The sequence below is a fragment of the Pan paniscus genome, chromosome 21 (assembly GCF_029289425.2).
Source record: "Pan paniscus chromosome 21, NHGRI_mPanPan1-v2.0_pri, whole genome shotgun sequence".
NCBI classification, from domain to species: Eukaryota; Metazoa; Chordata; class Mammalia; order Primates; family Hominidae; genus Pan; species Pan paniscus.
Genome location: NC_073270.2, coordinates 4,482,528 through 4,505,479, shown reverse-complemented (window position 1 = coordinate 4,505,479; position 22,952 = coordinate 4,482,528). Strand labels below are relative to the sequence as shown.

Sequence of the window (22,952 nt, the reverse complement as noted above, 5' to 3'; positions counted from 1 at the left end):
GTTACCTCCCTCACCCACATGGGACATCAGCCAGACGAGCCCCATGTGAGAAACACAAAAAATATTTGTTGAACTGATTTCTTTTTAAAGTAAAGGAAATAAAATGTTTGAGACAAAGAAATTTAGAAAGCCAGTTGCAGGTGAAAAACTGAAAACTATGGTTTCCTAAGGGGAAATGCATTTTAGGAAAATATACAGTCATACACCACATAATGACATATGGTCAACAATGGACCACATATATGACAGAGGTTGCATGAGATTATAATACTGTATTTTTTCTGTACCTTTCCATGTATAGATATGTTTAGATATACAAATACTTACCATTGGGTTACAATTACCTACAGTATTCAGTATAGTAAGATGCTGTACAGATTTGTGGCCTAGGTACAATAGGCTGTACCATATAAGCAGGGTGTACAGTAGGCTATACCATCTATTTGTATAAATATACCCTATAATGTTTACACAATGATGAAATCATCTAATAACACATTTCTCAAAACCTATTCCTGCTGCTAAGTGACACATGACTGTATCTTAAAATCCTCTATCAAGTAAAAGGAAGAAAACTAGAGATAGTTTTGAATTCCAATGTGGCCAAAAACATAATAAACAACACAGCTACTTGCTGCTAATCAAAAGTAAAACACCCAAACAATTCAGAACAGTCCATATATTTGGTGTTAAACTGCTTCTGTTTAACTACTAATGTAAATGTACTTATTGAAAAAATATATATATAATAAGTATGTTCCTCATTTCTCCACAGGTAGCCACTGTTCATTTTATATGTACTGTTCCAAAAAGTTTCCCTCACTCATGATGCACATACACACACACACACGCACACAATTATATTTGAATTCAACAAATAACTCCTGAAGGCCTATGCAGTGGGCAATACACAAGGAACATGATGGATATTATTCCTGATTTAAATTTTTCACAGAAATAGTATCATTCAATATATCACTCTCAAAACATTTTGTAACGATAAACTTCACCACCACCACAAGGAGCAGGTGAACTTAATAGAACTATCACAATTTTACAGATCAGGGCACTGAAAAGAGAAGTCAAGTACTATGCCTAGAAACTTACCCAGGGCTACAGAAACCAAGTTAGCACTAACACACAAGTGATGGGACTGAAGAACTAGTATTCTTTCCATTAAATAAATGTGTTAAGTGATAATAAAGGTGAACCCAGTAAGAATGCAATCCAGAAGATATGTTTAAATTTAGAAATCAAACGATGAAAGAAGGCTTGTAAGACTGAGCTTACCTAAATGCAGCAACTAGCGGTGCATAAATTGAGTCCCCATCATAAACATATAAATGGTCCCAACTACACTCTGTAGCAAAATGATTGAAACGAAGTCTCATTATTCTATTTGGCCTGAAAAGAATAAAAAAAGTAATTTATAATAAAGTTATCACAACTATCAGACATTTGAGAATATAAAAATTCAGATTTTTAAATTAATAATATGTAACACAGTCTAACAACTGCCCCACCAGTATTCCTTCATTTGTCAAAGATTTATTTAGTATTCTCCAAGTGCAAGAGACTACTAAACATGCAATGGGAAACAAAACTGATGTGGTCCATGATTCTGGGCCTTACAGTCCATTCAGTGGCCACTCTTTAACAGCTTCTGAACCAACCCATTAGCCCTTCCATTTCTGCACTTCCTTATTCAACTTCAGATTCCACACTACGTCATTTCATAAACATGCCTGCCAATCCTCTAAATTTGCCAGCCCCTCTGATTTTTCATGACACTGGCTGGCAAAAGCTCTGTTGTACAGGAAACCAGTTATCTGCTCTAAGATTGAACCAGGAAAAAAAAAGTGGGAGGGGGCGGTGGAGGGAAAAAAAAAAACAAAACTAAGCTGTATTGAAGAAAGCCAAACTTCTATATCACACCACTGGGTAGACTGGTTCCAGCAATGGTCTCTGCTCTCCAACTGCAAATGGCACTTAGATTCTGCCAGCAGTCCTACCAATTCTCTCTCCCTCTCCACAACTGCTACTCTCAACGACTATTTCAAACCACCCAGTCCCACCTCCCTGCTTATGCTCAGCAACCAGATAAAAAAACCCTAAAATTCCCATTTTCCAAAATTCTCTTTCTGTTTCTCAAATATTTGACATCTCCCTCTCATCTGGAACTTTTGCATCCACATTCAAATCTGCTTAAGTATCACATATTTTACAAAAATAAAAACAAAAAGCCTCAAATCCCAACTCTCCCTCTACCAAATACCTGCCCTACCCTTTCTCCTCCTAAAAAGGTAAAACTTCGCAGAAGATTTTGCTTCCTCCAGTGACTCTATCTCACTCACCCCTTCACTCTCTAGCCTGGCTTCAGCCCAACACTCCACTCAGAAAGCTCTGGGAATATCAACATCATTATATCCTGCTGATGCCTAATTCTATTTCTCCAGTTTAGACCTTTCCTATACCCCACACTTTTCTAACATCTCTAGGTTGACAACTAAATAAATACATAAACAAGTAAACTCAGATGGTGATGAGTACTGTGAAGAAATTAAAAGAAGGTGATGTGGCAGTGCAAAAAGTAGTAGGGAGATAGGCCAGTAAGCTTTGGAGATGTGAGAATGACAAGAGACAAGCCATGTGAAAAGTGCTGGGAAAAACGTTTCAGACGGAGGGAAGAGCACGGTCTTAAGGGAGAAAGAGGTTGATGTGTCGAAGCAACATGAAGAAAATCAGCATGCCTGAAACACAGCAAACAGAGAAAACCTTAAGAGATGAGAAGTGGGAGGTGGGCAAGGGGCAAAAGCAGAACTCAGGAGGCCAATTTCAAGGCTATTAAGTGGCCCAGGAGAGAGACGATGGTGGGTCTCCCAGTTGTAGAGATGGAGGTGAAAAGAAGTCTGGTGATGGATTGGGGAGACATTCCAAAGGGAAAACTGACAGAACTTACTGACAGGCTAAATGTAGGGAATAAGGAAAAGGGGGAATGAGAGTTTGTTGCTTAGTTTTTCACTTACACTGAGGAGGAACAACCATTGAGAGCACATTCAGAAAAACAGTGGAGGAGGGTGTCAGGTGGCAATGAGCTGATAGGACACAGCAGAGCTCCTTAGAGCAGCAGTTCTCAAAATGAAGTCCACAAAATGCTACAGGCCCTGAGACCCTTATGGGAGGTCCCAGGAGGTCAAAACTATATTCACAGTAAAACTAAGATAGCATATATTTTATAAACATGCTGGCATTTACTAATGGTTCAAGGAGAAATGGTGGGTGAAACTGTGGGCATCTTAGAACAAATCAAGACAGCAGCAGCAAATGGTACTAGTGATCACTGCTATTCTTCACCACGAACCACTCATAGAAAAAAGAAAAGCTGCCAGTTTCATTTAAGGATATCTTGATTAAGCAGTTAAAAACTTCTAATGTTATTAAATCCTGACCAGTTAGTAGACATCTCTTTAATATTCTGACAAGATGGAGAGTAAATAGGTGGGGGGAGGGGGGAGGGATAGCATCGGGAGATATACCTAATGCTAGATGACGAGTTAGTGGGTGCAGCGCACCAGCATGGCACATGTATACATATGTAACTAACCTGCACAATGTGCACATGTACCCTAAAACTTAAAGTATAATAAAAAAATTAAAAAATAAAAAAAGAAATGAAAAAATAATAATAATAAATAAAATAAAATAAAAAAAAGAAAATGAGGCACATGTACACCATGGAATACTATGCAGCCATAAAAAAGGATGAGTTCATGTCCTTTGTAGGGACATGGATGAAGCTGGAAACCATCATTCTCAGCAAACTATTGCAGGGACAGAAAACCAAACACCACATGTTCTCACTCATAGGTGGGAATAGGACAATGAGAACACTTGGACATAGGAAGGGGAACATCACACACCGGGGTTTGTCGTGGGGTGGGGGGAGTGGGGAGGGATAGCATTAGGGGATATACCTAATGTAAATGATGAGTTAATGGGTGCAGCACACCAACATGGCACATGTATACATATGTAACAAACCTGCACGTTGTGCACATGTACCCTAGAACTTGAAGTATAATAAAAAAATAAAATAAAAAAATGTAAAAAAAAAAAAGAAAAAATATATAAAACACTTCTTTTGCTTAATAGAAGCACAGTGGTTTTCTCAATGAAAACCACTTTTGCAACTGTTTAAGTTGCTAGCTGAACTAGCTACTTTTTTCTTAGAACACCATTTACCATGTTTACTTGAAAGAACAATCAATAAACTACGGTTATTCAGAGTTGGATATCTGGCAGACATTTTCTTAAAAATGAGGAAAGCAAGCCTGCCACTTCAAAGAAAACAACTGACAGTATTTGCTGCCAAAGATAAAATACAAGCTTTCAAGTAGTAATTAGAATTTTGGAAAATTTGTTAACTGCCATACTTAGAACTTTTTGAGGAGATTGATGGGGATACTAACCAATGTGATTTTTAAAATATTATGTAATGGAATAAATATATCAACATATGGAAGATCTGCATAATTCAATGACCTGTTGTTTTCCAAATGACCTATATATCATGTTACCAAAATATGGATGGGCAAAAGATCCATTCAGTGCAAGAAAACCAATGGATTTTAATTTAACAAGTACCAAAAGTTCCTTAACATAGTTTCAGATTCCATACTGCAATTTACTTTTAAGAAATTACTACTTGTTAAGTTTTGATATGGTATCAAAGAAGACTATATACAATAATTTTAAAATACTGTACTATTAAAATCTTTTTCCTACTTCATATTCAAGTGAGGCCTCATCTTCTTGATATGCTTCAACCACAATAACATACTGCAACAAAGTGAATGCAGAAGATATGACAATCCAGCTGTCTTTTATTAAGCTACACATTACAGAGATTTGCAAAAATGTAAAACAATGCCATTTTTTCACTACAATTTTTTAAATATAGGGTTTTTTTCATTAAAATATCATTTGTACTAACATGGCTTATAATTGTTGCTTTTAAATGAATAAATAATATTTCTTGGTTGTAAGTTCTAATATGGTGAACACAAATAGAAAAACATAAACTTATTTGGGGCCGGGTGCAGTGGCTCACTCCTGTAATCCCAGCACTTTGTGTGGCCAAGGCAGGCAGATCACTTGAGGTCAGGAGTTCGAGACCAGCCTGGCCAACATGGTGAAACCCTGTCTCTACTACAAGATACAAAAACTTAGCTGGGCATGGTGGCACATGCCTGTAATCCCAGCTACTTGGAAGGCTGAGGCAGGAGAATCGCTTGAACCCAGGAGGCAGACGTTGCAGTGAGCCAAGATCACACCACTGCACTCCAGCCTGGGCCACAGAGCGAGATGCCATCTCAAAATAAATAAATAAATAAATAATAAATAAACTTATTTGGAATCCTCAAAGTTTAAAAGTGTAAAGAGGTCCTGAGACCAAAAAAGTCTGAGAAGTACTGCTTTAAAAGTCTCCCATGAAGACAAGGAGAAAAAAGGCCAACAGCTAGAGGGACACAGTGGGTCCAGAGAAGGGATCATTTAGGCAATAACAGTTATTACAATTTTCTTATCCACAACAAAAATAGATACTTAGAAAAATAACACAGTATTGCAATTTTCTAACGCTTTAAGCAAACCATTAAAAATATGGAACCGTGGCTGGGCGCAGTGGCTCACACCTGTAATCCCAGCACTTTGGGAGGCTGAGGCGGGTGGATCACTTGAGGTCAGGAGTTCGAGACCATCCTGGTTAACATGGTGAAACCCCTTCTCTACTAAAAATACAAAATTAGCCTGGCGTGGTGGCATGCACCTGTAATCCTAGCTACTCAGGAGCTGAGTCAGGAGAATCGCTTGAACCTGGGAGGCGGAGGTTGCAGTGAGCGGAGATCACGCCACTGCACTCCAGCCTGGGTGACAAGAGCAAAACTCTGTCCCATAAAAATAAATAAATATATGTGTGTGTGTGTGTGTGTGTGTAACCATTTCTGAACTATTACAGTTGGAAATACACAAATTTGTGGTGTGTACAATTCATTTGCAGCATTAAATCAACATGTAACTTTTAAATTAATGAAGGCTAAGATAAAATTCACTTGTCAAATGAAAGGTTATCAAGTAATGTTTTAAGAACTTTATGCTACAGATTGTTAATTTTACTTGTGGGAAAACTAATGTCACACTGACTTCTATGCTAAAGAAACAAAAATTAAGTCAGCCATTTCTACTTACTGTCCTTCAATGAGCCACGTGCACTTCGTTTTATATTTATAATTTCCAGGTCCATCTGTTACAAACCCAGAAGATCCAGTTAGTCTGTAATTTAAATCAAGAAAGAAAACTTAAGTCTGCTATATTAATTTCATATATTTTTATATATTTTATATATTTTCATATATTAATATTTCTTAATTCTTAATATAATACAAATTAAACATAATGGGTACATTAATACACACTATAACCAGTAGAAAATGACTAGTTATATTCAGATTGCATAAATTTAGATGAAACAAATACTTATCGCATACATTAAAAAAGAAGACAGAAAAATATTAAAACCAACAGGAATGAACAAAACATACCTAAATCTTATCTTAATTTTATGTCATCCTTTTTCCTTTTGGTAAAGACAGGTCTCGCTATGTTGCCCACGCTGGTCTCAAATTCCTGGCCTCAAAAGATCCTCCCATCTCGGCTTCCCAAAGCACCAGAATTACAGGCTTGAGCCCTCACACCCAGCGATAAATTTCTTAAATTTATTTTTTGTAGAGACAGAGTCTCACGATGTTGCCCAGGCTTGAACTTCTGGCCTCAAGCAATCCTCCTATCTTGGCCTCCCAAAATGCTGGGCTTACAGGCATGAGCACTGCAACCAGCAAGTATCTGTTGCTATATAAAAATGTTTAATATTTAAGAAGGACGCTATTTCCTTCATCATGGCTGTTTCCAGATATTTTTCTTCCCTCTTTCATTAACATCAGCCACTCTGAACACATGCTCGCTTCTGGATCTGCCTCCCTTACCTTCTGAGTCATCTCCCAGCTACTCCTAATGCACTAAAGATATTAACAAATCGTTCACTCTCTTCCACTCATCTGCATCAACATCTAAGATGTTCCATCCAAAATCCAGTCTCTCCATTTCTTAACCTCACCATTAACTATCTTTTCCTCCACCCCTCTTTAGCCATCCCCTTCTCTGGCCCTTGCTATTACCAGTAACAACATTACCACAAAAAAAGCACCCTGACCTCTGACTACTATCTCATCTCTCCAGTTTATTTCCCCCTTTCCAATGAGACTTTGGCCCCATGGAGACCACCAATCCATTGAACTATCATTTCTTCACTGTTCACCACTTACCATCCACACATTTCATTTTCTCACATACCTAGTTAAGACTCCATAATCCATCACGAGAATCATATCCTGCAAACTCCTTGATGTTCTTGCCTTTCTCTTCCTCTGCTGTACTTGCCTGATAGAGATGTATCCATGCCCTACTCCCCAAAATCCATTCCACCCCAAAACGTTAGTCGAAGCCAATCATGTTTTCCCATGCCCCTTGCCACTGACTGATTAGAAATCTGTATCAATTAAAATTAGGTGTGGACCAGGCATGGTGGCTCTTGCCTGAAATCACAGCAGTTTGGAGGCTGAGGCAGGAGGACTGCTTGAGGCCATGAGTTCAAGATCAGGCTGGCCAACACAGCAACACCCTCATATCTATTTTAAAAAAAGAATATGTATCTATATAGATATAGATATACATCATATATAGATATAGATGTAGAAAAAAGATTAGGCTTTAATGCAACTGTCAGAAAAACCTAAATAGTAATGGACTAACCACCAAGATAAAAAAACCCAAAGATAAGCAATCCAGAGCATGCAATGCATTTCCATGATCATCAGGGACCTAATGCTGTTCTATACTATTGCTCTGTCATCCCCAACATGTGGCTTCTACCTCATAATCCAAGATAGCGGCTCAAGCTCCAGCTATTATACCCAAATTCTACCCAGCAGGAAGGAGGAAAAGAAAACGGGGGGGTACACCCTCTCTCCCTCTGTTAAGTCACACATGAAAATTCAACTTACATTCGATTAGCCAGAAGTTACTGATATGTCTACAAGTAGAGGAAGGCTGAAAAATGCAGCCGTTATCCCAGATGATCATGTACCCATCAAAAAATCAGAATTCTTTTTACTAGAGAAGTAGAAAAAGGCTATGATGTGTAACCATGAATCTCTGACACAGAATGTAATCTAATACTTAGATGTGAGGGCACATCTGATGGATGATTTCCAGGAAATATTTTCTTATTCTTAGGAAAGTGTGTGGACAGGGAGACATGCCACCTAGATCTCCTCTTCAAGGAAGGACTTGCTGCCAGCAGCAGCAGGGAATGTGGTCAGCAGAACATCAATTCCTTCAGGGGCTGCCTTGCTACAGGTCATGCCCTTCCCATGGCAGCCCACACCATGAAGAGGCCCATACCATAGGCCGGGCGTGGTGGCTCACGCCTGTAATCCCAGCACTTTGGGAGGCCAAGGCGGGTGGATCACGAGGTCAGGAGATCGAGACCATCCTGGCTAACACAGTGAAACCCCGTCTCTACTAAAATTACAAAAAATTAGCTGGGCATGGTGGTGGGCGCCTGTAGTCCCAGCTACTCAGGAGGCTGAGGCAGGAGAATAGCGTGAACCCAGGAGGCAGAGCTTACAGTGAGCCAAGATCGCGCCACTGCACTCCAGCCTGGGCAACAGAGTGAGACTCTGTCTCAAAAAAAAAAAAAGAGTATAAAGGCCCAAGCATTTCAATCCAACATGGGACAACTCAAATAAGCAATCCTGCCCCCACAGTTCCCCTTTGTCAGGCCTGCATTGGAGCTCAACTTCTTCCTTTGCCTAATTATGCTTTTCCTTCCAATAACACCTTCCTCTACAATACTATAATCAAGTTGTAACCCAAACTCAGCCTTAGCAAACGCTTTTTAAAAAACAACCTATGATAAACATCCAAGAAGAGACCATTCTTCTCTACCTGGACTTTGCTATAGCTGGATTTTACAGCTGGAAGTACTACAGCCTGAACACAACGCCTGTGCTATGCCTGAACACAAAGCCAACACCAAGAATGACAAATCAAAGGAATGCAAAGTCCCTGAAAAACAGTATCAACCACCTACAAAAACCACCTTACTCTAGGCTTCTAGTTTCTTAGGTAAATTTCCCACTGGTTATTGTTTTATTCCGTGTGTGTGTACACACTTCCTTGATTCTTTGTCTTGGGGCCTAATATAAAAGGTTTTATGGCTCTCCACTATGCTTCTTCTGCTCCTAAGAGTTTCAGTGGACTTCACGTGAACACTTAGGTTTGCAAATCAGCATCAGTTGTATAAAACAAATATTTGTGTTTTTTGTTTTTTGTTTTTGAGACAGAATCTCACACTGACACCCAGGCTGGAGTGCAGTGGCAAGCTCAATGGCTCACTCCAGCCTCAAACTCCTGGGCTCACATGATCCTCCTACCACAGCCTCTGGAGTAGCTGAGACTACAGGCACACACCACTATGCCTAGCTAATTTATTTTAATTAATTTATTTTTTAGAGATGAGTCTTGCTATGTTGCCCAGGCTGGGAAATAGGTCAGTTTTATTTTAAATGTTTACTTAGTATCTTTAAACATACATATTTATATAATTTTACAGATAATGCATAGATATGATCACAGACAAATTTTGTTGTTGTTGTTGTTGTTGTTTTAACCCACTTCCCCAGTTACTCTGACCCACCCTTGACCAAGGTAAACATTTAACCACCTACCAGGAATTCTTAAATACTTTTCTTCATACTCACAAGCCTATGATATAGGCATGGTTCTCTTAAATTATTTTTTGGTTACACAAATTATTATATACTTTTCTGCATCTTTCTTTGCTCACTCAACAAAACCTTACGGAAATTTCTCAAACTAATCTGGTATTAGTCTAATTTATTTTTTCTTTATGTAGCATAATATCCCACCTATGGAGGTATCATTTTTTCCTGCCTTTCCCTACTAATGTTCATTTTGTTTTCAGTTGACTGACAATATGCACATCACTGCAATAAATATCCCTATACATATGGCCTTACTTGGGCTTTTATTTCTAAGAGTAGAAATCTTAGGAGGAGGTATAATAGGCCAAAAGGAATATGAATTTTAATTGTTAACCAAGCTGTCAAATTATTTTCCAAAAGGCTGTAACAATTCACATTTGCACCAGCAATGTATGAGAATATGCCATTCCCCACATCCTCTCAGCACTAGGTGTTCCTGTTTCTTTTAAATTATGTGAGTTTTAAATTCAAAATTCCCTGTGTTCTAATAAATGGCCAACAAGTGGTTACTGAAAGTTTAAAGGAATTTGAAAGAGAAAGGCCAGGAATATCAACCTAAAATTTCAGGTCAAGTTTTACAGTATCATTGATAATCCAGGTGTGGGCATGGGCAACACCTGTACACTAGGAAAACCTAGTTCACTGGCAGTCACACAAAGGCATCAAACTGAAAGGCATTTCAATAATGTAAGGCTAGAAATATGAAGAATAAAGACCTTGCCACCACCAATTTCTTAGTTCAAGAATACTGAGGTAATTCTGCAGTGGAAACAAATATAGGGAGAATAGGGGAACAGGAGGCAGGTTTCAAAGGACTCGTCTCATAGTTATTTCTTTCTACTTTACCAGTATTATTACCAGACAACGCAGCCTATAAAATCTCAACTTTTCTCATCTGTTAAGATTTTCTTTATGGTCAAGTACCTTGGACATTAAACTTTGACCACAGTTTCTTGGACATTAAAAAAAGATCTATTCCAGGAATTTAAAACACTATTTCTACACACATATAATTAAGTTTATTAAATGCACTATTCAATTCCTTATACTCGTATTTTCATCTACTAGACCTAATTCTGATAAACATGTACTGAAATCCTGGCCAGGTGTAGTGGCTCACACCTGTAATCCCCAGCACTTTGGGAGGCTGAGGTGGGTGGATCACGAGGTCGGGAGTTTGAGACCAGCCTAGCCAACGTGGCAAAACCCTGTCTCTACTAAAAATACAAAAAAAAAAAAAAAAAAAGAAAGAAAAAAAAATTAGCCAGGCATGGTGGCAAGCGTCTATAATCCCAGCTACTCGGGAGGCTGAGGGAGGAGAATCGCTTGAACCTGTGGGGCAGAGGCTGCAGTGAGCTGAGATGGCACCACTTCACTCCAGCCTGGGAGAAAGAGCAAAACTCTGTCTCCAAAAGAAAAAAACATACATATAAAATATATAATTTTTTATATATATATTATATATATATATAAATCTCATACCATGCCTGCTCTACCACACTACTCAGATTATTTTTGCTTTATGTGTTAAGCTTTTTAGCCATACAAGATTATGGCTATTGGATTTTCATAAAATACGCCTTTTATGATGGTAACAATCCACTTACCTAGTTTGATATTTAAATTTCACCTTGTCTAATATTATTATAATTATTGATCTTTTGGTTATTTTCCTGTATCTTACATCTTTATTCAACTCTTTTATTTTCAGCTTTACTTATCAAGTTTTCAATAGTTTGCTTCTTCGAAACAGGACTTGGTTAGGTTTTGTTTCTTAAACTAACCTGACAGTATTTTACTGCCACAATATATAATCTGTTTGCATTTAGTTTAGTGACTGCTATACCAATTTGATTCCTTCCAACCAAATGTTTAATCAATCTTAGTGAAAAGTAATTTACATATAATAAAATGCAGCCACTGATGTGTACAATTTGATAAGCTTTGACAAATGTATACACAAAGTGTAATCTCCTCAAACAGGATATAAAAGTTTCCTCACCCCCAAAAGCTCTCTTATATCCCTCTCCAGGTAATCCCTCCCAACCTCCACCTCAAACATTGATCTTATCTTTCCCACTATAGATCAGTTTTACAGAATTTGACTTAATGGAATCAAAGACACTTTTGTGTCTTGCTTCTTTTTATCAACATAACTTTTCTAAGTATTGTATCAATAGTTTGCTCCTTCACACTGCTGAGTAGTATTCTCTTGTATGAAAATACACAACTTGTTTATTGGTGGACACTTGGATTATGTAATTATAGGCTTTTATAAATGAAGCTAAGATACGTATAAATCTTTCTGTGGACAGGTATGTACATTTCTCTTGAATAAATATACAAAATGAAATCACTGGATTAAAGTATAGATATGCACTTAAATTTTTAAGAAACTGCCAAACTGTTTCCACCTTACAATCACATTTTCAAGATATGAGAGTTCTACTTATTCCACATCAGTTCCCACATTTGGTATAATCAGACTTTTTATTGCTTATTCCAGAGTATGCACTACTCTATCTCATTATGGTATAAATTTGTATTTTTCTGATATTTAAAGATTTTCAGAGGCTGGGCACGGTGGCTTATGTCTATAATCTCAGCACTTTGGGAGGCCAAGGCAGGTGGATCATTTAAGCCCAGGAGTTCAAGACCAGCCTAAGCAACATAGTGAAACCTAGTCCCTACAAAAACACAAAAAACTTAGCCAAGTGTGGTGGTATGCGCCTGTAGTCCCAGCTACTTGGGAGGTTAAGGTAGAAGGATTGCTTGAGCCCAGGAAGCAGAGGTTGCCATGAGCCAAGATGGTGCCACTGCACTGCAGCTTGGACGACAGAGGGAGAAACTGTCTCAAAAAAATAAGATAAAAAAGATTTTGAGTACCCTTTCTGGTGTTTACTGATCATTCGCACATATTATTTTGTAATGTGCTTGTTATTATTTTTGTCCTTTTTTCTAACTTTTATTTTAGGTTCAAGGGGTCCATGTGCAGGTTTCACAGGGGTTTGATGTACAGATAATTCTATCACCCAAATAATCAGCGTAATACCTGAAAGGCAGTTTTTCAATCCTTACTCTCCTCCCACTCTCCACCCTCAAGCAGATCCCGGTGTCTGTTGCTCCCTTGTGTCCATGTGTACTCAATGATTAGTTCCTACTTGTAAGTGAGAGTATGTGGTATTTGGTTTTCTGTTACTGCATTAATTCACTTAGAATAATGGCCTCCCTGCATCCATGCTGCTCAAAGGACACAACTGCATTCATTTTTACAGGTGGTAGTATTCCATGGAGTATGTACCACATTTTTTTTTTTTTTTGAGACGGAGTTTCACCCTGTTGCCCAGGCTGGAGTGCAATGGCGCAATCTCGGTCAACTGCAACCTCCGCCTCCTGGGTTCAAGCAATTCTCTGCCTCAGCCTCCTGAGTAGCTGGGATTACAGGCGCCCACCACCACGCCCGGCTAATTTTTCTATTTTTAGTAGAGCCGGGGTTTCACCATCTTGGCCAGGCTGCTTTGAACTCCTGATCTCGTGATCTACCCACCTCAGCATCCCAAAGTGCTGGGATTACAGGTGTGAGCCACCACGCCCGGCCTTCTGGTTGTTTTTTTGTTTTTTTTTTTTATACTTTAAGTTCTGGGATACATGTGCAGAACATGTAGGTTACACAGGTACACACATGCCATGGTGGTTTGCTGCACCCATCAAGCCGTCATCTACATTAGGTATTTCTCCTAATGCTGTCCCTCCCCTAGGCCCCCACCCTCCCAACAGGCCCCAGTGTGCAATATTCCCCTCCCTGTGTCCATGTGTTCTAATTGTTCAACTCCCACTTATGAGTGAAAACATGCAGTGTTTGGTTTTGTTCCTGTGTTAGTTGGCTGAGAATGGTGGTTTCCAGCTTCATCATGTCCCTGCAAAGGACATGAACTCATTTGTTTCTATGGCTGCACAGTATTCCATGGTGTATATGTGCCACATTTTCTTTATCCAGTCTATCATTGATGGGCATTTGGGTTGGTTCCAAGTCTTTACTATTGTAAACAGTGCTGCAATAAACATATGTGTGCATGTGTCTTTACAGCAGAATGATTTATAATCCTTTGGGTATACACCCAGTAATGGGATTGCTGGGTCAAATGGTATTTCTGGTTCTAGAACCTTGAGGAGTCACCCCACTGTCTTCCACAATGATTGAACTTACTTACACTCCCACCAACAGTGTAAAAGCGTTCCTATTTCTCCACATCCTCTCCAGCATGTTGTTTCCTGCCTTTTTAATGATCACCGTCCTAACTGGTGTGAGATGGTATCTCATTGTGGTTTTGACTTCCATTTCTCTAATGACCAGTGATGATTAACTTTTTTTCATGTTTTTTGGCTGCATAAATGTCTTCTTTTGAGAAGTGTCTGTTCATATCCTTTGCCCACTTTTTGATGGGGTTGTTTGCTTTTTTTCTTGTAAATTTGGTCTTTGTAGATTCTGGGTATTAGTCCTTTGTCAGATGGATAGATTGCCAAAATTTTCTCCCATTCTGTAGGTTGCCTGTTCACTCTGATGATAGTTTCTTTTGCTGTGCAGAAGCTCTTTAGTTTAATTAGATCCCATTTGTCAATTTTGGCTTTTGTTGCCTTTGCCTTTGGTGTTTTAGTCATGAAGTCTTTGCCCATACCTATCTCCTGAATGGTATTGCCTAAGTTTTCTTCTAGGGTTTTTATGGTTTTAGGTCTTACGTTTAAGTCTTTAATCCATCTTGAATTAATTTTTGTATAAGGTGTAAGGAAGAGGTCCAGTTTCAGTTTTCTGCATATGGCTAGCCAGTTTTCCCGACACCATTTGTTAAATAGGGAATCCTTTCCCCATTGTTTGTTTTTGTCAGGTTTCTCAAAGATCAGATGGTTGCAGATGTGTGGCGTTATTTCTGAGGCCTCTGTTCTGTTCCATTGGTCTATATATCTGTTTTGGTATCATGCTGTTTTGGTTACTGTAGCCTTGTAGTATAGTTTGAAGTCAGGTAGCAAGATGCCTCCAGCTTTGTTCTTTTTGCTTTGGGCTGTCTTGGCTATATGGGCTCTTTTTTGGCTCCATATGAAATTTAAAGTAGTTTTTTCTAATTCTGTGAAGAAAGTCAATGGTAGCTTGATGGGGATAGTATTGAATCTATAAATTACTTTCAGCAATATGGCCATTTTCACGATATTGACTCTTCCTATCCATGAGCATGGAATGTTTTCCATTTGTGTCCTCTCTTATTCCCTTGAGCAGTGGTTTGTAGTTCTTGAAGAGGTCCTTCACATCCCTTGTAAGTTGGATTCCTAGGTATTTTATTCTCTTTGTAGCAATTGTGAATGGGAGTTCACTCGTGATTTGGCTCTCATGAGTTTGTCTATTATTATGTATAGGAGTGCTTGTAATTTTTGCACAGTCTATTATTGATGTATAGGAATGCTTGTGATTTTTGCACACTGATTTTGTATCCTGAGACTTTGCTGAAGTTGCTTATCAGCTTAAGGAGATTTGGGGCTGAGACGATGGGGCTTTCTAAATATACAATCATGTCATCTGCAAACAGAGATAATTTGACTTTCTCTCTTCCTACTTGAATACCCTTTCTTTCTTTCTCTTGCCTGATTGCCCTGGCCAAAACTTCCAATATTATGTTGAATAGGAGTGGTGAGAGAGGGCATCCTTGTCTTGGGCCAGTTTTCAAAGGGAATGGTTCCAGCTTTTTCCCATTCAGTATGATATTGGCTGTGGGTCTGTCATAAATAGCTCTTATTATTTTGAGATAAGTTCCACCAATATCTAGTTTATTTAGAGTTTTTAGCATGAAGAGCTGTTGAATTTTATTGAAGGCCTTTTCTGCACCTATTGAGATAATCATGTGTTTTTGTCATTGGTTCTGTTTATGTGATGGATTACGTTTATTGATTTCCGTTATGTTGAACCAATCTTGCATCCCAGGGATGAAGCCAACTCGATTGTGGTGGATAAGCTTTTAGATGTGCTGCTGGATTCGGTGTGCCAGTATTTTATTGAGGATTCTCGCATCGATGCTTATCAAGGATATTAGCCTGAAATTTTCTTTTTTTGTTGTGTCTCTGCCAGGTTTTGGTATCAGGATGATGCTGGCCTCATCAAATGAGTTAGGGGGAAGTCCCTCTTTTTCTGTCATTTGGAATTGTTTCAGAAGGAATGGTACTAGCTCCTCTTTGTACCTCTGGTAGAATTTGGCTGTGAATCTGTCTGGGCCTGGGCTTTTTTTTGGTTGATAGGCTATCAATTACTGCCTCAATTTCAGAACTCGTTATTAGTCTGTTCAGGGATTCAACTTTTTCCTGGTTTAGTCTTGGGAGGGTGTATGTGTTCAGGAATGTATCCATTTCTTCTAGATTTTCTAGTTTATTTGTGTAGAGTTGTTTATAGTATTCTCTGATGGCAGTTTCTATTTCTGTGGGATCAGTGGTGATATCCCCTTTATCATTTTTTATTGTGTCTATTTGATTCTTCTCTCTTCTCTTCTTTGTTAGTCAAGCTAGCAGTCTATTTTCTTAATCTTTTCAAAAAACAGCTCCTGGATTCACTGATTTTTTGAAGGGTTTTTCATGTCTCTATCTCCTTTAGTTCTGCTCTGATCTTAATTATTTCGTGTCTGCTAGCTTTTGAATTTGTTTGCTCTTGCTTCTCTAGTTCTTTTAACTGTGATGTTAGGGTGTCGATTTTAGATCTTTCCTGCTTTCTCCTGTGGGCATTCAGTGCTATAAATTTCCCTCTAAACACTGCTTTGGCTGCGTCCCAGAGATTCTGGTATGTCGTGTCTTTGTTCTCACTGGTTTCAAAGAACTTATTTATTTCTGCCTTAATTTCGTTATTTACCCAGTAGTCATTCAGGAGAAGGTTGTTCAGTTTCCATGTAGTTGTGCAGTTCTGAGTTTCTTAATCCTGAGTTCTAATTTGATTGCACTATGGTCTGAGGGACTGTTATGATTTCTATTCTTTTGCATTTGCTGAGGAGTGTTTTACTTCCAATTATGTGGTCAATTTTAGGATAAGTGCCATGTGGTGCTGAGAAGAATGTATATTCTGTTGCTTGGGGGTGGAGAGTTCGGTAGATGTCTATTAGGTCCTGTTGGTCCAGAGCTGAGTTCAAGTCCTGAATATCCTTGTTAATTTTCTGTCTCATTGATCTGTCTAATATTGACAGTGGGGTGTTAAAGTCTCCCACTATTATTGTGTGGGAGTGTAAGTGTCTTTGTAGGTCTCTAAAGACTTGCTTTATGAATCTGGATGCTCCTGTATTGGGTGCATATATATTTAGCATAGCTAGCTCTTCTTGTTGCATTGATCTCTTTAACATTATGTAATGTCCTTCTTTGTCTTTTTTGATCTTTGTTGGTTTGAAGTCTGTTTTATCAGAGACTAGGATTGCAACCCCTGCTTTTTTTTTTTTTGGCTTCCATTTGCTTGGTAAATATTCCTCCATCCCTTTGTTTTGAGCCTATGTGTGTCTTTGCACATGAGATGGGTCTCCTAAATACAGCACACCGATGGGTCTTGACTCTTTATCCAATTTGTCAGTCTGTGTCTTTTAATTGGGGCATTTACACTTAAGGCTAATATTGTTATGTGTGAATCTGATCTTGTCATTATGATGCTAGCTGGTTATTTTGCCCATTAGTTGATGCAGTTTCTTCATAGTGTCAATGGTCTTTACAATTTGGTATGTTTTTACAGTGGCTGGTACTGGTTTTCCTTTCCATATTTAGAGCTTCCTTCAGGAGCTCTTGTAAGGCAGGCCTGGTGATGACAAAATATCTCAGCAATTGCTTGTCTGTAAAGAATTTTATTTCTCCTTCACTTATGAAGCTTAGTTTGGCTGGATATGAAATTCTGGGTTGAAAATTCTTTTCTTTAAGAATGTTGAATATTGGCCCCCACTCTCTTCTGGCTTGTAGGGTTTCTGCTGAGAGATCTGCTGTTAGTCTGATAGGCTACCCTTTGAGGGCAACTCAGTCTTTCTCTCTGGCTGCCCTTAACACTTTTTCCTTCATTTCAACCTTGGTGAATCTGACGATTATATGTCTTGGGGTTGCTCTTCTCAAGAAGTATCTTTGTGGTGCTCTCTGTATTTCCTGAATTTGAACGTTGGCCTGTCTTGCTAGGTTGGGGAAGTTCTCCTGGAAAATATCCTGAAGAGTGTTTTCCAACTTGGTTCCATTCTCCCCATCACTTTCAGGTACACCAATCAAACGCAGGTTTGGTCTTTTCACATAGTCCCATATTTCTTGGAGGCTTTGTTTGTTCCTTTTTCATTCTTTTTTCTCTAATCTTGTCTTCATGCTTTATTTCATTAAGTTGATCTTCAATCTCTGATATGCTTTCTTCTGCTTGATCGATTCGGCTATTGATACTTGTGTATGCTTCACAAAGTTCTTGTGCTTTGTTTTTCAGCTCCATCAGCTCATTCACATTCTTCTCTAAACTGGTTATTCTAGTTAGCAATTGCCCTAACCTTTTTTCAAGGTTCTTAGCTTCCTTGCATTGGGTTAGAACATGCTTCTTTAGCTTGGAGGAGTTTGTTATTACCCACCTTCTGAAGCCTACTTCTGTTAATTCATCAAACTCATTCTCCATGCAGTTTTGTTCCCTTGCTGGCGAGGAGTTGTGATCCTCTGGAGAAGAAGAGGCGTTCTTGTTTTTGGAATTTTCAGCCTTTTTGCGCTGGTTTTTCTTTATCTTCGTGGATTTATCTACCTTTGGTCTTTGATGTTGGTGACCTTCGGATGGGGTTTCTGTACGGACGTCCTTTTTGTTGATGGTGATCCTATTCCTGTTTGTTAGTTTTTGTTCTAACAGGCCCCTCTGCTGCAGGTCTGCTGGAGTTTGCTGGAGGTCCACTCCAGACCCTATTTGCCTGGGTATCACCACTGGAGGCTGCAGAACAGCAAAGATTACTGCCTGTTCCTTCCTCTGGAAGCTTCATCCCAGAGGGGTATCCACCAGATGTCAGCTGGAGCTCTCCTGTATGAGCTGTCTGTCGACCCCTGATGGGAGGTGTCTCCTAGTCAGGAGGCACGGGGGTCAGGGACCCACTTGAGGAGGCAGTCTGTCCCTCAGCAGAGCTCGAGTGGTGTGCTGGGAGATCTGCTGCTCTCTTCAGAGCTGGCAGGCAGGAATGTTTAAGTCAGCTGAAGCTGCGCCCACAGATGCCCATTCCCCCAGGTGCTCTGTCCCAGGAAGATGGGAGTTTTATCTATAAGCCCCTGACTGGGGATGCTGCCTTTCTTTCAGAGATGCCTTGCCCAGAGAGAAGGAATCTAGAGAGGTAGTCTGGCTATGGAAATTTAGATCATTTATATCTTTTCTCTTTTCTAATAAAAACTTTTGCAGGTACAAATTCCTCTCTACATACTGCTTTAGCTGCATTCCACAAATGTAACAGACTGTGTTTACACTTTCATTCATTCCAAAATGTTTTTCTAATTTCCCTTATTTCTCCTTTGACCTATGTGTAATTTAGATGTTGCTTAATTTCCAAATGTTTGGGGGAATTTTTCTAGTTATCTTTTTGTTAATGATTTCTATTGTAATTCCACAGAAACTCTGGCTCACGTCTATAACCCTAGCATTTTGGGAGGCCAAGGTGGAAGAATCACTTGAGGCCAGGAATTTAAGACCAGCCTAGGCAACATAGTGAGACCTCATCTCTACTAAAAATTTAAAAAAAAAAATTAGCTGAATGTGGTAGAGTGTACCTGTAGTCCCAGCTACTCAGGAGGCTGAGGTGAGAGAATCATTTGAGCCCAGAGATAGAGGCTGCAGTGAGCTACAATCCCAACACTTCAGCCTGGGTGACAGAGCGAGCGAGACCCTGTCTTCAAAATAGAACACATGACATATGGTTTCAAACCTTTTAAATGTATTGAGACTTGTTCTATTATCCAGCATATAGTCTATTTTACTGAATATTCCAAGGGCACTTGAATGTGTAATCTGCAGTTGATATGTATCATGTTCTCTAAGTACCAATTATGTCAAGTTAATTGACAGTGTTATTCAAGTCTTCTATATCCTTTCTATTTTTCTGTATACTTGTTTTATTGATATTGAAAGGCAAATGTTGAAATCTGCAACTATAATTGTGGATTTGCACATTTCCCATTTTAGTTCTGACCATTTGTACTTCATGTATTTTAGAACTCTGTTGCTAAACACCTACAAATGTAGGACTATTCTGTCTTCTTGAAGAATTTACATGTTTGTCTTTATGAAATATTTCTATCTCTGTTAATATTCCTTGTTTGTGTGAAATCTACTTTGTTTTTGGGTTTTTTTCTCTTGACTTTTATTTTAGATTCAGGGGTATGTGTGCAGGTTTGTTGTATGGGTAAATTGCGTGTTGCCGAGGTTTGATGTACAAAGAATCCTTTGTATGCAAAGTACCTAATACTTTGCATACACCTTCATTCATTCCAAAATGTTTTTCTAATTTCCCTTATTTCTCCTTTGACCTGTGTGTACGCATAGTACCTAATAGGTAGTTTTTCAACCCAACCCCGCCTCCCAACCTCCCCTCTCAAGTAGTTCCCCCTGTCTATTGTTCCCATCTTTGTGTCCACATGTATTCATTGTTTAGCTCCCACTTACAAGAACATGCGGTGTTTCATTTTCTGTTCCTGTGTTAATTCACATGAAGTCGACTTCAATCTTAATATAGCCACTCCAGTTTTCTTTTCATGAGACTACATAATTTATTCACATTTAGTAGATGACCTAAATATTAATTTTGTTCTTTCCATCTATATTTTGTTTGTTGCTTATTTACATTGCTCTCTTCTTTTTTCTTTTTCCTTATTTTACTAGTGTGATAAAGTTGGCGTGCAGGCCGGGTACGCCGGCTCATGCCTGTAATCGCAGCACTTTGGGAGGCTGAAGCAGGCAGATCACTTGAGGCCAGGAGTTCGAGACCAGCCTGGCCAAAATGGCGAAACTCCATCTCTACTAAAACTACCAAAAAATTATCTGGGAATGGTGGCACACTCCTATAATCCCAAGTACTCTGAGTCTGAGGCACAAGAATCATTTGAACCCAGGAGGCGGAGGTAACACTGAGCCAAGATCCCACCACTGCACTCCAGCCTGGGTGACAGAGCAAGATTCTGTCTCAAAAAGAAAAAAAAAAAAAAAAAGTTGTCATTCATTTCATTTCCCCCTTTACCTGGAAATACTACTGAACTTTTCCATCTTATCAATGGTTATCTTCCCTTTCCTGCCTTTCACTGTTGAAAGCATATGTCTTTACTATAATTTATAAACAAGATGTCAAACATTTCCCCTACAAAAATACTCCACACTTACCCACTCCTTTCCTATTCCCAACCCCAAAAATGAGACTCCTAAGATACATCTACCCTTTCTTCCTTTCCCTTCCCTCTCTACTCTATGACACCTTTGGCACATTTTTTTCTGCAGAGCACCCTAATTCCTATATTTTGCAGAGACAGCTCAATACTCATTCAAAACTTTTCCTTATGTCCATTCTATTAAAGAGATCTAATGTTAGCACTTATATATTCCCAGCCCAACCTCATCCATTAGGATATAATTTTAAACATAAAAACAAGTTCACTGTTCACCGCTCTTCACTCTCTTCTTCAATTTTATAGTCTCTGTTCTGCTTCATTTATTTGCCTCAAATAGGATACTTGAGTGGTATACTCTGAATTTATATAGATCCTTAAACATCTTTCTTTTACCTGTACAGATAAATACCTTGGGTGGATATGGTATTCTTGGATTGCAGTCATTTTTCTCTCAGTAGCTCTAGATGCTAATCCACTGCTTTTTAGCTACAGTTTTCAAATTTGAAATGTGATACCTGTCTTTTTTTCTCCTGTGGCTTACTACCACTCCTCCATCCACTTCCTTTTTCTTTTCTTTTCATTTCAATAGTTGTGGGGATACAGATAGTTTCTGGTTACACAGATGGGTTCTTTAGCGGTGACCTCTGAGATTTTAGTGCACCCATCATTCAAGCAGTGTACACTGTACACAATATGTAGTCTTTTCTTCCATCTGTTTCTTTCTCTCCTTCTGGAAGTCATATTATTCAAATTTTGGACATCTCAAATTTCTCCTCCAAGTTTCTTTGCTTTCATGATTTCTATCTTTATACATTTGCTCTCCAAAAATTTCTTGCACTGCCCCTCTTTTAATTCATGTACTGAATTGTTTAATGAGGAAATCACAGATTTCAGCTCCAGAAAGTTATTTGTTTGAAAAAGTACATTTAACTCTCTTTAAATGTTCTAGATTTTTAATTTAAAATTTGGAAAGCCAGTCCCACATGGATGTATTCAAGCAGACAGGCTGTGAGTACACTGTGTGTTAACCTATAGGAATCTTCTCCGTTCTCAGATCTCCCAGTACTGCTTCAGCCTCAAGCACAGGTTAAGACTCTGCCCAACCATTCAGCAATACACTGGCCTTGTAGAGATCGAGAAGGCCTACATATACACTACATATATGGGTGCTATGTCCCATCTTCCAGGATCTGCAGCTTCATGGTCCTTGCCTCTTGCTACAATGGCCAGCTATACACCAGTTCTCTCTGCTTGGAAGGATCACTACAGAACCAGATCCTACAGTTTTCTGTAGGGCCCCGCAGCAGGCTGGCTCAAGAGAACCAGAGAGCTAGTAGGTAGCTGAGGGAGTCAAGGAAGCAGGCCTCATTCAGGCTGCCATTTTCTTCATATCCCCCTTGGCTCCTCCTTATTATTAAAGTGCATCTGAGTATGGGTTTTCTGTTGTTTCCAATCAAAAGTATCCCAACTACTTATTTTACTAATTCTAAAATGAACACTTTTAAAACTAATAGCTCAGAAATCAGGATATATTATAAAATCTATGGTATGCCACAGTTTAAATGACAGTGTTTTTTCTCAGTTCACAAAATAAGAGTGCATTTTACACTCAATGGCACCTTGGTAAGCTGCAGTTATATGTATGGCAACTCTAAACCTGGAGAAGCCAAACTCTCTGCTTAC

General features: G+C 38.9%; 1 protein-coding gene across 3 annotated transcripts in view; it reads right to left on the bottom strand.

The window, feature by feature from the left end:
* The window catches only part of ATRN (attractin), a 176,958-nt gene that overhangs the window by 108,958 nt on the left and 45,048 nt on the right, over positions 1 to 22,952 (bottom strand). For all 3 annotated transcript variants that reach the window (XM_034947461.3, XM_034947462.3, XM_034947464.3), the window contains exons 2-3: positions 6,247 to 6,330; positions 1,291 to 1,404 (exon numbers count right to left, since the gene is read on the bottom strand). In XM_034947461.3, the coding sequence (XP_034803352.1) occupies positions 1,291 to 1,404; positions 6,247 to 6,330 (198 nt within the window). The remainder of the gene's footprint in view (positions 1 to 1,290; positions 1,405 to 6,246; positions 6,331 to 22,952) is intronic.